The 15088-nt window shown below is 53.4% G+C and overlaps 6 protein-coding genes across 6 annotated transcripts; 4 read left to right on the forward strand and 2 right to left on the reverse strand.

Moving 5' to 3' along the window:
• Positions 1-1855: 1855 nt before the first annotated feature.
• NCS57_00824100 (uncharacterized protein) lies at positions 1856-2951 on the forward strand (the record flags this gene model as incomplete). The annotated part of the gene is made up of 2 exons (XM_053058064.1): positions 1856-2462; positions 2533-2951. 2 exons carry the CDS (start codon positions 1856-1858, stop codon positions 2949-2951), a joined length of 1026 nt encoding a protein of 341 aa, XP_052911895.1.
• A 285-nt stretch (positions 2952-3236) lies between these two features.
• On the forward strand, positions 3237-4334 carry NCS57_00824200 (BTB domain-containing protein; the record flags this gene model as incomplete). The annotated part of the gene is made up of 2 exons (XM_053058065.1): positions 3237-3873; positions 3928-4334. The coding sequence occupies 2 exons, from the start codon at positions 3237-3239 to the stop codon at positions 4332-4334; spliced, it is 1044 nt and encodes a 347-aa protein (XP_052911896.1).
• A 249-nt stretch (positions 4335-4583) lies between these two features.
• NCS57_00824300 (uncharacterized protein) lies at positions 4584-6719 on the forward strand (the record flags this gene model as incomplete). Its single annotated transcript, XM_053058066.1, has 3 exons — positions 4584-5736; positions 5784-6622; positions 6678-6719. The coding sequence occupies 3 exons, from the start codon at positions 4584-4586 to the stop codon at positions 6717-6719; spliced, it is 2034 nt and encodes a 677-aa protein (XP_052911897.1).
• A 22-nt stretch (positions 6720-6741) lies between these two features.
• On the reverse strand, positions 6742-7792 carry NCS57_00824400 (uncharacterized protein; the record flags this gene model as incomplete). The annotated part of the gene is made up of 3 exons (XM_053058067.1): positions 6742-6909; positions 6958-7188; positions 7238-7792. 3 exons carry the CDS (start codon positions 7790-7792, stop codon positions 6742-6744), a joined length of 954 nt encoding a protein of 317 aa, XP_052911898.1.
• Positions 7793-8473: 681 nt separating this feature from the next.
• Positions 8474-8828, reverse strand: NCS57_00824500 (Translation machinery-associated protein 7; the record flags this gene model as incomplete). Its single annotated transcript, XM_053058068.1, has 3 exons — positions 8474-8571; positions 8643-8732; positions 8807-8828. 3 exons carry the CDS (start codon positions 8826-8828, stop codon positions 8474-8476), a joined length of 210 nt encoding a protein of 69 aa, XP_052911899.1.
• A 677-nt stretch (positions 8829-9505) lies between these two features.
• On the forward strand, positions 9506-12772 carry NCS57_00824600 (Non-specific serine/threonine protein kinase; the record flags this gene model as incomplete). Its single annotated transcript, XM_053058069.1, has 4 exons — positions 9506-10538; positions 10587-11479; positions 11528-11896; positions 12551-12772. 4 exons carry the CDS (start codon positions 9506-9508, stop codon positions 12770-12772), a joined length of 2517 nt encoding a protein of 838 aa, XP_052911900.1.
• Between the last annotated feature and the right edge of the window lie 2316 nt (positions 12773-15088).

Genomic DNA, 15088 nt, shown 5'->3' on the forward strand with positions numbered 1-15088 from the left:
TCTTGGCCAACTCAGATGGTTCAACATAACAAGACCATGGCCTCTATTGACCTTTCTGTGCTAAAGCTACCGCTCAAAAGGTCGACTACGCTTTTGGTCTGTACACCCACAATGTCATCCCTGGGCTCAGTCACTGACATTCAGCATAGCTTTGGTGGATCGTGACTCCATCATCGCTAGGATTGCAAAAGCTAAGGTTTGTCTGATAAACAATCTAATAAGGCCACATGATAACATGAGAACAGGAAGCGACTCGTGATGCCATGGTCCTTGCCATCGACGGTACAAAGTGGGCATCAGTTACCCTCGAGCCTAAGAACTGGTTAGTTTTGATGGTACCCCAACCATCACTTGGTGTACTTCACTAACAACTCCATGCAAAGGGCATATCTCTCCCGTGCAAAGGCACTGGACTTCAAGAACCGCAACCCGATTGACCCAGATCTCTTGCGCATGAAACCGGAGAACCTGAGGCGTATGAAGCATGCATACTCGACCTACGAGACGGTGAGCACGCCCTTCGCACTACTTTTGCAAACATGTGGTACCAACACAAATCACAGAGATTCAAGAATGGGGAAGAATGAGAAGTTGCTCGCCTTCAGAATGAGGTTACCGACTGCCATAACACGGTTACTGAACTCAACTTAAGCTTGATCAAGCAAACGCTGCAGTTTCCGAGACGGATCCTGAGACCAAGAAGGTTGTTGAAGCATGCGAAAAGGAATTGAGCGATGCCAAAGCAAAGCTCGATGGCGCCAAAGAGAAATTATAACAGAAAAGGACAGAGTTTACGCCGAAGGAGAAGGCGGCCGACGAGAATCTCCATCGAGGAGAGGAGGGTGTTGCAAGCGGCTCAAAGCCGCAAGGCCATGGCAGAAATGGAGATTACCGGGAGGGAAAACATGTCGAATTCGGTCAACAATCACATCTCTCAGCTGGACAGACAGATCAAGGCTATCCAGGCACAGCTCGGAGCCAGCTCTATTCCTGCTCGGCGCTTACCGTCAGCCATTATCGACATCGATGCGAACGGAAACATCATCCATGCTGATGAGTCCGATATGCGAGCTCAACAAGCACCAAAAGCTCCGGATGAGGATGGCAATCCCGGGTCTAATGCCTGGAGCAAGATCGCCTTCACTATTGTGGCCAAAAGCGAGAGCACCAGCTTCATCGTGGCAGCCGACACAGTCCTCGAGTTCAAGAGCACCGAGTCCAAAAGCGAGGAGCTCATGTCCCACCTCTCAACCGACAGCTCCATCAAGGCCAACTACGGACCATGGGGTCTGAGCGGCGGAGCTTCGCTCAAGATGGACAGCAAAGATTCGTCGATGAAGATGGAGGTCCGCGGCGGTGCGTTGCGCATCTCATTCGCAGATCATTGGATGGCTATCGGAGATTCTGCCGCAGCTTCCGCGGCAAAGGGGGAGAATTGGTGGTCTTTCTGGACCTCCAAACAAGCTGTTTCGTTTGTAGTGTTTGGTGATTGATGCTGGATATTAGCAACAAGGCCGACCACTCTGGTGTGGCTGAGATGGGTTGGCGGAATTCACGCTCTTAATTAGTTTCTTTTCTACTCATGTAATGCCCCCTTTTCTATATAAATACCTTTTCTTTTTGGTTGTTATCTCTCTTCAGCGGATTCTTTGTCCCTCGAAAGTAAGAGGTGCGTCCACCTAAGTCATCTTTCCAGAAGCATAAACAGGTCACTGCCTCGCCCGTAGCAAACACAAACACAAGTCCACCCAAGAACAGTCACCTCCTCCATCTTCTCTCTCCCTCTTCATCCTAGGTTTCCTTCTTACAATCTTTTACTTGCACACCGTATACCCAACACTAAACGTTCAACACTATGGGAGACAACAGAGGCAAAAAGCGGCCGGCTGAGGAGGCCTTCGCCGACGATCTCGAGTTCGATAGGATCGCCCCAAACGGAGACGTCACCTTCGTGCTCGACGAGGGCAACACGAGAGTCCGGGTCAACTCGGCAGTCATGAAGAACGCGTCGCCCGTGTTTGCCGCCATGCTGGGTCCCAACTTCAAGGAAGGGCGTGCTCTCAGCGCAGGCGATTGTGCATCCGTCGATGTCCCATTGCCTGAGGACGACGCAGTCGCTTTCGGATGGGTTTGCCGTGTGCTGCATTCTCAGGCCGACACAAACCTCTGGTCCCCAAGCCCAAGGGAGATTATCCAGGTCTTGGGCATCGCCGAGAAGTACGGCCTCCTGAAGGGAATCCAGATTTCTGTCCAAGTCTGGATTGACCGGCAAGAGGACTCTGACACCAATGACCTCTGGCTTTTGTCGCTTGCCTGCTGTCGAGCCCACGACGCGGAGGCCTTCAAATCCGCCACTCGCCGTCTCATCATCAATCACTCAGGATCGTTCGTCCAACTCGCAGCGGAAACAGAAAATGTCATTCCCGGACCAGACGCAGGGCGTACTGTATACAGACTCGCCGGTAAGACGTTACTCTCAGCCCATTCCTCCCGCTTGCCCACGTTACATACTAACCCACGCTTTCTGTCTAGCAATTGTTGAAGAGTCACGGAACAAAGCGCTCTCTAAAATACTCGAGGTTCTTCACACGGTCCTACCCAAGGCCCTTGAAAGGTGCTGTTGTCAGTACCATTCAAGCACTCTGCAACCCAAGTACGGTCACGCTCTTAAAGCTCAGAGTCAAGCCGCCCAATATGGCCACTCCATCAAAAGAACCATTGACATCCTATTTTGGGTGTTGTTCAAGGCATTTACCCCTGTCCGTTGCGAAGACTGCGCTCAATTTCGATTGAGAGAATATGAGCGCATCCATCAGGTCAGCGTCAAGCTCCAAAACGAAGTGAAGGGAGTTTGTCTCCCTTGCTTCGACTGGACCTCAGACAGAGAGAAGTGCAAAGGGGAGGGATCACTTCGCTTCAATTGCGTACCAGGTAACCGACAGTCTACCTAGTTTCTTCAGGCTGCTCTATGAACCTAGGCACAAATATTTCATGTAACTGCTAAGGCCCAGTTCTTATGGAAATAATTTAAAGGATGAAACGGACAGATATTGCCTGGTGAAATGGTCAAAATGATTACAGAAGGAAATTCTAGCAAGTAAGCGGCCAGGGTGTTGACAGAGCTGTCACCTGTCTTCATCCCGTCGCCCAACGTGAATGCCTTAACAGTCCCCCACTTCAATCAATCCGTTCATGCTACCTCTTACATCGCCCAGCTTCACGACCTCTTCTTAAACATGAGCACGCCTAGTCCCGCCCACAAGCGCAAGCGAGGCGACGATTCGCCGCCCGGGAGAAGCCTCGGCAGAGAGGAAGTTATCTTGGAGCGTGTCGCTCCCGATGGAGATGTCGTCTTTGTCCTCGGTGGGGGAACCGGCAAGGTCCAGGTTCAATCGAGCATCATGAAGAGTGCCTCTCCTGTCTTTTCCGCCATGTTGGCAGGTCATTTCAGAGAAGGCCAGATGCTCCATGATGCTGCGGCTAGCGGCCAGTCAGTCGAGATTCCTCTTCCTGGTGATGATTTCGAGGCCTTCAAGCTCATCTGCATCGCAATCCATCGCCAAGCCAGCACCACACAGTACTGGCCATCCGAAGAAGTGCTTATGCGAGTCCTCCAGATCGCCGACAAGTACAATCTTGTCGACTCGGTTTTCCTTTCCATGGAATTTTGGGCCAGAAAATATGTCCCCGATCCAACTCTCAACCACTTTCTTCTCATGATCATATGCCACCAAATTAAGTCTCAAGAACTCTTTCAACTCTTCAGTCGATCTCTCGTCCTCAACCATGGGGGGTCATTCATGTCCCTTGCTACTGAGAACGAGCAGCATATCTGCGACTCGGTTCCTCGTGGAACTATCTATAAGCTAGCATGTAAGTTTTGCGCTCCTCTTTTCCATTCCATGCTAAACCGTGCCATCTGTCCAGGCGCCCTTGAAGAAATGCGAGCAACTATGATGCGGAGGATTACAAAGTTCATCAATGCCGAACTGATGGCCCGGTTCAATAATGGCCACTCGGATAATGAAATGTCCTCGGACATTATACCATACTATCGACTACTCAGAGGGGTGTTGGATTCCTACTCGAGGAACCCCGGCCTACACAGCGTCGGCAACGACTACTCGATCAGCGACCTGACCTCACAGATCCTAAAAATCGAAACTAGTTTTCCAGCGGAGCGCTCCTACAACAGAACTGCGCCAAATGCCATTCCAGTTTACATGGCGTTATTGAGGCGGTTGCGAGGCTTGAATGAGAACTTTGTCGGGTTGTGTCTCGACTGTCTTGAGGTTGACAAGTTGGACTTTGACTGCCGAGGAGTCCACAAGTAACCTTGCAAGGCCGGCATGATGCATGAATTATTCGGGATGAATAGACATACTTGTCTACCATATTTTTTCAAGTTTTTAGCGAGATTTAATTCTTGAATTTATTGGCGATGCTTCCTCTTTACCGACGTCCTCTATGCGAGAGTGTCGTGCGAAGTTGGGCAGTTTTTATACCAAAACACAAGCCCCACTAAACCTTCTTCACCAGCGCAACTCAACTTTGACACTGCAAGCTCCTCCTCGAACCTCACAATGAAAACCCGCAGATCCAATCGCACCAAACGGTACACTGTTGAAAAGTACGACTTTGAAGGCAGTTCCGATGAGGAAATCCTCAGGCGGGCCGCGAACGCAGAGGACGATGACAACTTTGACGTGACTGCCGCCGCCGAGGAAAGCGCTGAAGAAGAAGAGCTCGCGCTTGAGGAGGAGGCTCTCGAGTCTGAAGGCTTCGTCAGTGAGCCCGATGGCATCCCCGATAGGTTCGCGCGCCAGCGGATAAAGCCCATTCGACCGTTCAATGTGCGCGCTGCTGGCCTGACCGGTTATCTTGATGTCGAGCCTGTGGCGGATGGCCGCATCGTGAGGTCGTACTGGGGACCTTATGACCGCGGCGTCAAGGGCCGCCCACTCATCGAAGCATGGTACGGGCGACATGAAGATGGCATCAAGATGGTGCAGGGTATGTTGGACCGGTGGATGGACTGGACAGCGCTGCCTCCAAAGGTGAAGGGCGAGGGCGGTCAGAAGAACAGGGGCGTCTGGTCGCCCAACTTCTTTGAGAGAGAGGCTTACAACGCTGAACACTGGTATGAACGTGTCAGGGAGAGTTTGCCGGACGCCGATTCGCGAGTACGACTACCCCCGGAGGAAGCTCAGCTGTATCAGTTTCGACGAGAGGCGATGCCGGTGTTGATGGGACCGCTCACGTCTCAGCAAGAGGTCAAATTCGAGCCCGGAGACGCATACCCAATCTCACAAGACGGACTACCCATATCAGAGGAAGACGAATCCAGCGCGGCTGCGGGATGGATGTTTGATACCGGCGGCATCGTCACCAGCATGGACTGGGCACCTCTCCACAGCGCCAACGCGCCGCAGCTTCTTGCACTCTGCGTTATCCCACACTCTGACCAAGAGCACTACGACTACGAGCAAGAATCCATGAAGCCCGACTTTCAGAAGTATGGTGCCGTTCAGCTTTGGGAATTTGTGGGCGAAAGGCAAGAAGACGGGTTTGCTCGGCCATCTTCACGGAAACCGACTTTGCGCAAGACGATATGTTTAGAGTATGGGCGTGCGCGGAGGGTCAAATGGAGTCCGGCCTGTGGGTTCTTGGCTGTGCTTTGCGATGATGGGAATGTTTACGTTGTTGACGCCGGTGACGATGGAGAGGGAGACTATGGCAAGTCTATTGCTCCCTCAACTATAACTCTGCTAACTAAGTTCCAGAGAAGGTACAAGAGCCTGTGGCATGTTTTGGGTTCCCTGATGAAGACATTAAAGCGACGGCTCTAACGTGGATCAACTTCAACCGACTTGTAGTTGGCTACACAGATGGTTCTATATCTATCTGGTCAATCCGTCCCAACCGCCTACTCTCTCGACATCCCGTTCACCACAACATCGTCGTTGACCTCGTGTCAGGATACCCAGCTATGCCCTATCTCATCGCCTCCACCCCTGTCGGAGGAACCGTCAGACTCATTGACCTCCGAGCTCCGAGTCACGAATCCACCGAAGTTCAAAGTCTTACAGTTGGCACGCAGCCAAACCTGCTTGGTTACAGCGATCACATGCTGGGCTTTTACTCCATGTATCCCTCGGCCGGTGTTCTCAACACGCACATTGGCTTCATGCATCACTCCCAATTTCCGGTTGCCCGTCGTGTCTTCACGGGAGAGAGTTTTCCCTCCTGTCTCGCTGTTGGGCGGACACATCCATACCTCCTTGTGGGTTCCCTAGACGGTTCTCTCTGGTCAATTAATCCCCAGGTCGAGCTCTTTACGACCAGACGCGAGCCCACAGATCGCATCCGGGTCTTCCATCACGAACACCGACCCGCCAAATTATTCCCTGCTGGCTCGCCTGCTGCGGCACGAGGAGTTGCCAGGGTAGCACAAGGGTTCATCCTGGAGCGAAACCTCAACAAGCAGTCAAACTACAAGCCACCTGTCAAGAAAGGAAAGAAGCCGAAGAAGAAGGAGAGCGACGCGGCTGCGGCCGACGATGATGACGCAGGCGCAGCCACGGATCCAACGAGGGCCATTATTTATGAGCCGTTGACGAGGGTGACGGTGGCCGAGTGGAATCCAAACGAAGAATACGGGTGCTGGGCGGCGGCAGCCATGGCATCGGGGCTCGTCAGGGTCATGGATCTCGGGCTAGCAGAACCGGAGGAATAGGTCAATCAGTCCTCGAAGCACTGAGATCCCAGAACGGTGTGGTGGTAGTCAAACGCCTTGGCCATGCCATAGAAGTGAGTGGCAGCCGCAAGGATGACAAAGACGTGGAAGATCTGATGCGAGCTTCCCCAGATATCAAACATCCCGGGAGCGGTTCTCTCGGGCCAGCGAGTCTAGTCAGAGTTAGTCAACCGTATACCCAACAGGACGAGAAGACATACCGCATAAAGGAAGGCACCGAAGATATACATAGCACCATGCAAGGCAGTCCAGCTCAGACTCATACGGTCCTCGAGACCCTGTATGCCGTAGACGAAAGCGCCCTGGATGATGGGGACGACACCCGAAAGACCGAGACCAACGAACATCATAGTTCGATAGGGCCTCCATCGAGGGGTGCGGAAACGCTCAACCCACGATACAATAGCACAGCCAAGTCCAAGAATACAAATCTGGTCCCATCAGCAACGTTGTTCCATCAGTCCCGTAATGTCCACTTACCAAAGAAAGATATGCCCTCGTCAGATAGGGATGACAGAAGAATCCATAGTAGAGCGCAGGAACATAACTCCCCACGATCAAAGCCACGATTCCCGTGTAATCCAACTTGTTCCCCCACTTTGCCACAATCTCACTATGATTCGACAAGGTATGAAAGGTAGCGCTCATACCCAGACACACCACGGCTCCTCCAAAGAAGCACGCAAACACGGCCACATCGGTGACGTTGGCGGTCGCATACCGCGGGCGGACCACTCGGTCCACGTACGCCGCGCCTATGAGTGCCACCGCGGCCCCGAGGAGGTGCGACCAGATGTTGACGGACTCGTTGTGGAGGTAGAAGAGGGAGCGCAGCGAGTGCGTGTAGGACCCGCGGGACTGCCGGTAGCCCGAGAGGATGAAGGCGTTGTCGCGACGCCAGGCGGGGAGGTCATCCCAGAGGATGAGCAGCGAGTGCTCGAGCTTGGACTCGAAGCTCTTGGCGGCGGATAGGAGGGAGTCTGCTGAAGATGGGCGCCGGTTACGGACGCCGGAGGGTTCGGTGTTGTCTGCCATGATGAAGCTATCCAGACTTTTTATGCAAGGTGCCGCAGGAACCCGTCGACCATATGAGAGATGGTTCAAATACTAATGATTATGAGGGACGCAGCTCTTTACTTATACACGACGAAGTGACGAGTTCCACCTTGTCGCCTCAAGATGGAGCCGCCTTTCTTGTTGTGTTGTTGACCAGGGGGTGGATTTGTTGGGACGAGCACATGGGAAAAGAAAGAACGCGCAACGTGCTTCCGAGGCTAGTCTGACGTGGAAGAAGGCGTCTAGAATCGTCGTAGAAGGCCCACTCTTGTCATTCAAAACCCTGATTTTTCAAGATGCAAGTTATGATGGCTTATTTAAAGAGTATTGGAGGTTTAATGGTAATGTGTTGGCTGGAGCATTTGAGTGGTTTGAGTACTAATACAGGGGTCCAAAGCAGGAGACTCTTGACCGCAGCAATCAAACTATACGAGCAGAAACATCACAGGAAACAGTCAAACTAAAAAGTCAGTCTTGAGTAGATTGTCAGCATAGAATTCATTTCTCTCGTTAGCCATCGCGCATGGTGTATCGTTCAGCACGCAGGCGCCAAATGTTCTAAAAACTCCAAAACAAAGCCGGCTGGTGAAATGCTCTCTCTCGCGCCAATGAGTACCCAACGGCGCTCGGTCTCGTGTTCAGTTTAACGAGGAGAAACGCTTATTTCTTGCCGCTCTTCTTGATACCCTGGCCGCCGGTGTTGAGGGGACCCTTCTTGCCACCAGCCTTGGCCGCAAGCTCCTTGCGGGCCTTCTCGTCTGTTGTCGAGGCATGTCAGTGAATGATCTTCTTGCAGCGCATTTCGTGGGGTTCGGAAGAGGTCTCGTACCAGCGCGCTTCTTCTCGAGGAAGGCCTTGTCGTCGTCGTCGAGGTCCTTCTGGGCCTTCTTGGCCTGCTTCAAGGGCTTGGCCTTGCCGCCTGTGATGATTCGGAGGGGTCAGCTCTTCGCTCTTGGAGGGGTTAAAGAGGGAGATCTGGAGGAGAGGACTGACCTTCTCGGTTACCGCCGCCCATTTTGATATATGTAGAAGATGCGAAACTTGTGGGAATAAAGACGAGAAAGTTGAGTTGCGGTGGTAGAGTTCAAGTTGAACGTCGCAAGACGGGAGCGAGAAAAGTTGCCTCCCGCTTACTCGCCCAGCCAGCGCCTGGACCAGGCCAGCCCAGGCCAGGTCCGGCCTTCATCCCTTGGGCCTCCAGCGGTGAGCCCACTGAGCGCGGGGGGGATAAGCACCTAGCCTGGACCCTCGATAAGAGCCTCTCGGGGCTTACCTAATCTCGGCGTCTGCTTGGCTGCACGCATTTTCCTCCACCTTTTTTAGCCTTCAAACGGGCAGTCACAGACAACTACGTAGTTACGTCAAAGTCTGGAGATGTTGAGCGACATATTCCAGGCCTAACGACACGGTACAATCATCCAGGCTTCACAGCACCTGATCCGATCCGATAGCCCTCATTCAAAGGAGGAGCTTTATACCACCAGATTCTATATACTCAGTCGCTTCTCGTCTGGACTACGCTCCGGCTCCATTTCCCCCCTCAAGCCACCCCCAACGATATTGAGCCTGTACGAGTCACTACCTACTGATCCGGTTGGGCTCTTTTCCCATTGCACTGTGCTCTTCTCAGTCCTCTTCGCTGACACTGTTCTGCTCTGCTCGTCCTTGCTTCAACAGCCGAAACTCAGCATCATGGCGTCGAGTTCGGACGAAGGCGAGATCATCGAGAATGGCGCTGAAGATTTGAAGGCAACTTCACTGCAGCACACTGGACGAAGCAGTGTTGACCGTCAAGACAGACAAAAAAGTAGACTTTCGACTCCGGACCACGACTCGGCTTCCAGGCAAAGCAACACCTCGCGACGAAGCAACTCGCCCCGTGGTTCCAAGCGACCCTACGACGACAGGGAAAGGGAGAGGGACCGAGACTCCTACGGTTCGAGGCATGACTCGGGACACTATCGCTCTCACTACGAGGATTCTCGACGCGACGATAATCGAAGGCCTCGCGGCCTGTACGACGACCTCGACCGACCTGCATCACGCGCATCCAATTACAGTTACGATGGCCGCGACCGGAGTCGGGAACGAGATCACTATCGCGACAAGGATCGGGACTGGTATGCGAACAAGCGCCCGCGAAACAGGAGCCGTTCTCCCCATCGATCCCGCCGCGCCGACAGGGGCAGGTTCGACCGCTTCGTGAGAGAAGGCCAGTACGATCGTCGAGACGACGCACCCGGAGAGCTCAAGTATGATGATGACCGCAGCTCGCGGAATGGCGGTTCTGTGTCCAAGAGGACGACTGTAGGAGAGGCTTCACGCGCCCAGCGACATGATGCTAAACCAGACAAAGGCCTTTCAAATGGAAATGGCCCCTCCCGGAGTTCCCAGAGGTGCGTTGAAGTGCTGTACGAGTCGCAGCACGGTGCCAACCTTGCGAATAGGCAACCCCTGGCTCGGCCGGAACCCGAACGGAAGCCCGAACCGGAGCCTGAGCCTGACTACGAGGAGCCTGAGCCCATTGACGAAGAGGCCGAGATCGAGCGACGACGCAAGCGACGAGAGGAGATCCTGGCCAAGTCCAGCTCGGCGACTCCTCTTCTCCTTCATGCCGTGGGTGCTGCGGCGAACAAGGCCCGCGCATCATCTCCCGCATCGACTTTGCCCGACACGCCCATGAGAACGCAGTCAGAGCTTGCCAGTCCTCGCACTCCCCGATCGAGTATGTCAACATGTTCCAGTAGGGGAATTCGACTGACCAATGTTACAGACCTAGCGTCACCGCGCTCACCCGGATCTCACGATGAACCATCGCCCGGCGGTATCAACCTCCTCGATGACAAGGAGTTGATGAACACCCATGGGAAGGCCCAACTAGATGACGAGGATGGTCCCTCTGCGGCTGATTATGACCCAACCGGGGACATGCAAGAGGATGAACGACGAGGTGAACTTAAACACGGACATGTCGTACTTCATGGTGAGCATCATCCTATTGCAGCCGAACAACCACAAGAAGAAGTCCAGGAAAAGCCGTCTGAAAAGGCTACCGATGAAGACGAGGACGGCGACTTTGACATGTTTGCCGAAGACTTTGACGAGGACAAGTACGCAACAAAGCCCGTGGAGCCTCTCGCACCCGCACAGGGCGATGGTGCAGCTCCTGATGTCCAGGCCGTTGTCAAGGGGGGTATTCTCGAAGGCGACGACAAGGACGGATATTACAAGATTCGTATCGGTGAGGTCCTGAACGGTCGATATCAGATTCAATCTGCACTAGGAAGGGGCATGTTCTCGGGCGTGGCCCGGGCTGTCGACATTACCACGAAGCAGCTTGTCGCCATCAAGATGATGCGCAACAACGATGCCCTCCGAAAGGGAGGCTACACTGAGATTGCCATCCTCGAGAAGCTCAACGACGCCGACCCTGAGAATCGAAAGCACATCATCAAGTTTGAGCGTCAGTTCGACTACAAGGGTCATCTGTGCATGGTGTTTGAGAACTTGAGCATGAACCTGCGAGAAGTGCTGCGCAAGTTTGGAAACAACGTGGGCATCAACCTCGGGGCGACGCGAGCGTATGCGTACCAGATCTTTGTTGCTCTGGCACACATGCGGAAGTGCAGCATCATCCATGCTGATCTCAAGCCCGACAACATTCTGGTAAGTTATCCTGACTGATTTCAGTGGACATAATGCTGACTTGAGTAGGTGAACGAGAGCCGCAACGTGCTCAAGATCTGTGACTTGGGAACAGCCATCGACAAGTCTGACGCAGCAACGGCGCATATGGACATTACGCCATACCTTGTCAGTAGATTCTATCGAGCGCCAGAGATTATTTTGGGAATCCCTTACGACTACTCGGTTGATATGTGGTCCATCGGCTGCACCCTGTATGAGTTGTACACAGGCAAGATCCTGTTCACCGGAGACAGCAACAACCAGATGCTCAAGGCCATTATGGAGATCCGAGGCAGGTTCACACCGAAATTGTTCAAGCGAGGTCAACTGTCGGGTGTTCATTTTGACGACAAGGGCCAATTCATCAGCGTCGAGCGTGACAAGGTTCTCGGAAAGGTACGTTATGATTTCGATTCACTCCCCATGCATGCACGCATGTTGTTGTTTTTGCCATTCCTACCCCTTGCCTCCATTCCAAGCGCCACTAGGCCATGCTTGAAGCGGCCATGTCTTTACACGCAATGTCTCTTCTATTTTTGCAAACATCCATGCTTGGGGGCCGTTTGCTATGGAGCTCTGTGGGCGTAAGCGCTTGGCTCCCCTTGCAGTCGGAAGCGCCCAGTCCGTGTGGGGAAGCGTCACCATGAGTCTTGGTCAGCCATCCATCCAACGGTCGATGGATCGAGAGACATTGGAGGCTGTTGGATCTAGGATCTAGAACTCCTTGCGGGCGATAACTACTGTCAGGGATGGATGGGACGAGATGAGATGGCTGGCCGTGTTGACAAGACGCATCATGATCCTTTCGAGGTCTCTGATCCGGCCGCATGCATCGTCAGCCTCTTGTCTCGGTACATCGGACTCCCTCAGCGTCAGCCACGATGAGCATTCCATCCCTTGCATGCAGGTTTCAACGGCTGCTAAGGTTCAGTCCAAGCGCTCAGCCATTGTCCCATTCCCACCCACATGGTTCCTGTCACTTCTCGATTTAGAAAGTTTGTTGTTATTGTTTGCTAGGATTCAGTAGGCTAACATATGTCGCGCTTACAGACTACCGTTCGGACCATGGCTGTGGTGAAACCCACACGCGACCTGCGGACGAGGCTCATGGCCGCCTCGGGAGGGATGAACGACGCCGAGACTAGGGATCTGAACCATTTCATCGACCTCCTTGAGCACTGTCTCACGCTCAACCCGGACAAGAGGATCAAACCTGCGGATGCGCTCCGTCATCCCTTCTTTACCTCGCGAGCGGGGCATGTACGGCGGTGAAGCAGACGGGGGAATCGTGAATGACGAAGACGGCTTGTTTTGGAGAAGTCGATTGTAAAACATGTGGATCGTAGGAAAACAAAGACTGGGTGGGTAGACTTGGCTAGAATATTAGACGAACAAAGGGAGGCTCTTTGGTTCACAAGTGAATGGTTACAACTTGGTCAGTGCTCTCTGAAAGGTGTCACCACCGTTTATGTCATGCCTCGTTATGTCTCACATGTTTGCTTCATGTCTTGCAGTTGAACCGAAGGGAGGTTCTAGACTTGGAAGCATGCTAGAAGGTGCAAGGTCTATCCACATGATCTCGAGCCGATCTGTGTGGTGGTTCACGGCAAGGGACGGCCTTTGATCTCATATTGTCTCGGTCTGAATCGGCGATTGAATATCAAACATCGGGTCAGCCTCGACACACGCCCGGCACGTCCGAACGCCCGGCTTCTACGGAACCCGTTGGCTGAGAAGCAAAAAAAAAAAAAAGGCTTCCAGGAACGATGGATGGGGTGGCGCGGTTGCCTTGGCCTTCCTCGTGAGCGTGGGGAATAGGCAGACAAGGCAGACGAGCGTTGGTCTACGCCGAGATCTTGCTGCAAAGCCGGGCGAGAGAGAATTCCCTGTTGCCTCGACGTGTGGACATGTGAAGGGGAGTCAGAAGTGCCTCCAGCCGCGCGCCTGGTGATGATGGGGATGTTGTGGGTGCGAGAACCGGGGGGCGTAACGTGGCGAGGATCAATAAGGAGGAACTTTTTGATGTTTGGACGTTTGCCACACGGAGGAGTCACTGTTGCACAAGACGAGATCTTGAACCGCTGTGTGAGCCTGTATTCCTCAGGATCCGCCGTTGGACGACAGCTTTAGAGGGAGGACGGTAGTGTAGCCCTGCTGTCTCGGAGAGGACGCGGCGGACTTGTGTCACGGGTGAACAAGCGACGAGAACCTGGACACGTATGTCGTCGGTGAATTGCAAGGCAAGACCAGGAGGCCCAGTTATCAAAAGAGATTGACGGGTGTGACTTGAGGATCCAGGGTTGAATTGCCCATCACTGTGTGTCATGTCATGGATCAGTTGTCGATGATGAGGTCAACCTCCCCAACGTGGAAGGCAAAGATCTCATCCTGCGCAACACGAGAGGCGTTGGCGATCAATCCCTTAATATTGAATGAGCAAGAAAATTCACGTCACTGAGAGACTGCCAATCGTCAGGGCCGAGAACTTGGCTGGTTCATTTTGCAGCGATCTTCAGGTCCTGCACGGCGATATTACCCTCGCGGGTTGGACGGTCCACCTTGAATGTGCTGTGCTGGCAAGCAGTCGTGCCAACCACAAGGTGAAGCCGGAAATGTGGGGTTTTCTATTTCTTTTTTTTTTCTTTTTTTTTGCTCAAGGTGATGATGTGCAGACAGACGAGACGATTTGTGTGTGCCTTCTCATTCAAAGCGCCCGTTGTTACTGTTGGTAAGCAGGTGGTAATGAGCAACATCGTGTCTCATACACACCTGTAACAATCCTGCAACTTGCGGCGACCCCGTCAGATTGAAATTGCGAACCTTGGGTTCTCCCCAGGGCGGACGATCACATCACAGCGCCAGGGCTTGCCTTGCCTTGCTTGCTTGCTCCATGGATCATCCCCCAGCACGAGCAACTTTGGCCCGTCCGTGTCATCCCGGCCCCAGCAGAGTCAACGGGTGGAGTTCGAACGAAGGAAAAAGAAAAGAACGGGGGGGTCGCTCGGTCGCTTAGTTTAGACTCAGCCTCACTTGTTGGGCTGCGATAGAGGGATCCTCAATTGGGCGCAGCAGAAACGGTGAGTGAGATGGAAGCCCTGGGGGAATTGTTCGAGAGGCAGGGGGCGGGACGAAGGGGCCTGTGGGAGATACGTGCGAGGCAGGGCAAGACATTGATGACGGGCGTGGCAAAGGGAAGCGATCGGATGATATGGACGACTTGACCGGGGATGCCTTTGTGTGTCGTCAGGATCGGCGCCACTGAGGGCGTTGGTTCGCTGGGGTGCCTGCTCGTCCAGCGAGACCTGAACCCTTTCCAGGAACCAGGTTCATCATGACTTGGTTTGGCGATCATACTGTCGTGTGCGCCCTCCTCGCCTTGGTGGTTTCGTCTTGTCTCGGGCGTGCTATGCCATGACGACCTTCGAGTCCTTGGGGTTTGACGTTGAGTTTGTCCGTAGTCGCTCACTGGTGGATGAAGTAGGGTAGTTTCGACTCTGGTTGGCTCCGATGACTGATCATGCTGGGTCAGGCCTGGGATCGTGATGTTCTTCACGACTTTGTTGAGTGTCTCACCCGTCTGAATAGCCG

This window comes from Fusarium keratoplasticum, chromosome 6 (genome assembly GCF_025433545.1).
Source record: "Fusarium keratoplasticum isolate Fu6.1 chromosome 6, whole genome shotgun sequence".
Lineage (NCBI taxonomy): Eukaryota > Fungi > Ascomycota > Sordariomycetes > Hypocreales > Nectriaceae > Fusarium > Fusarium keratoplasticum.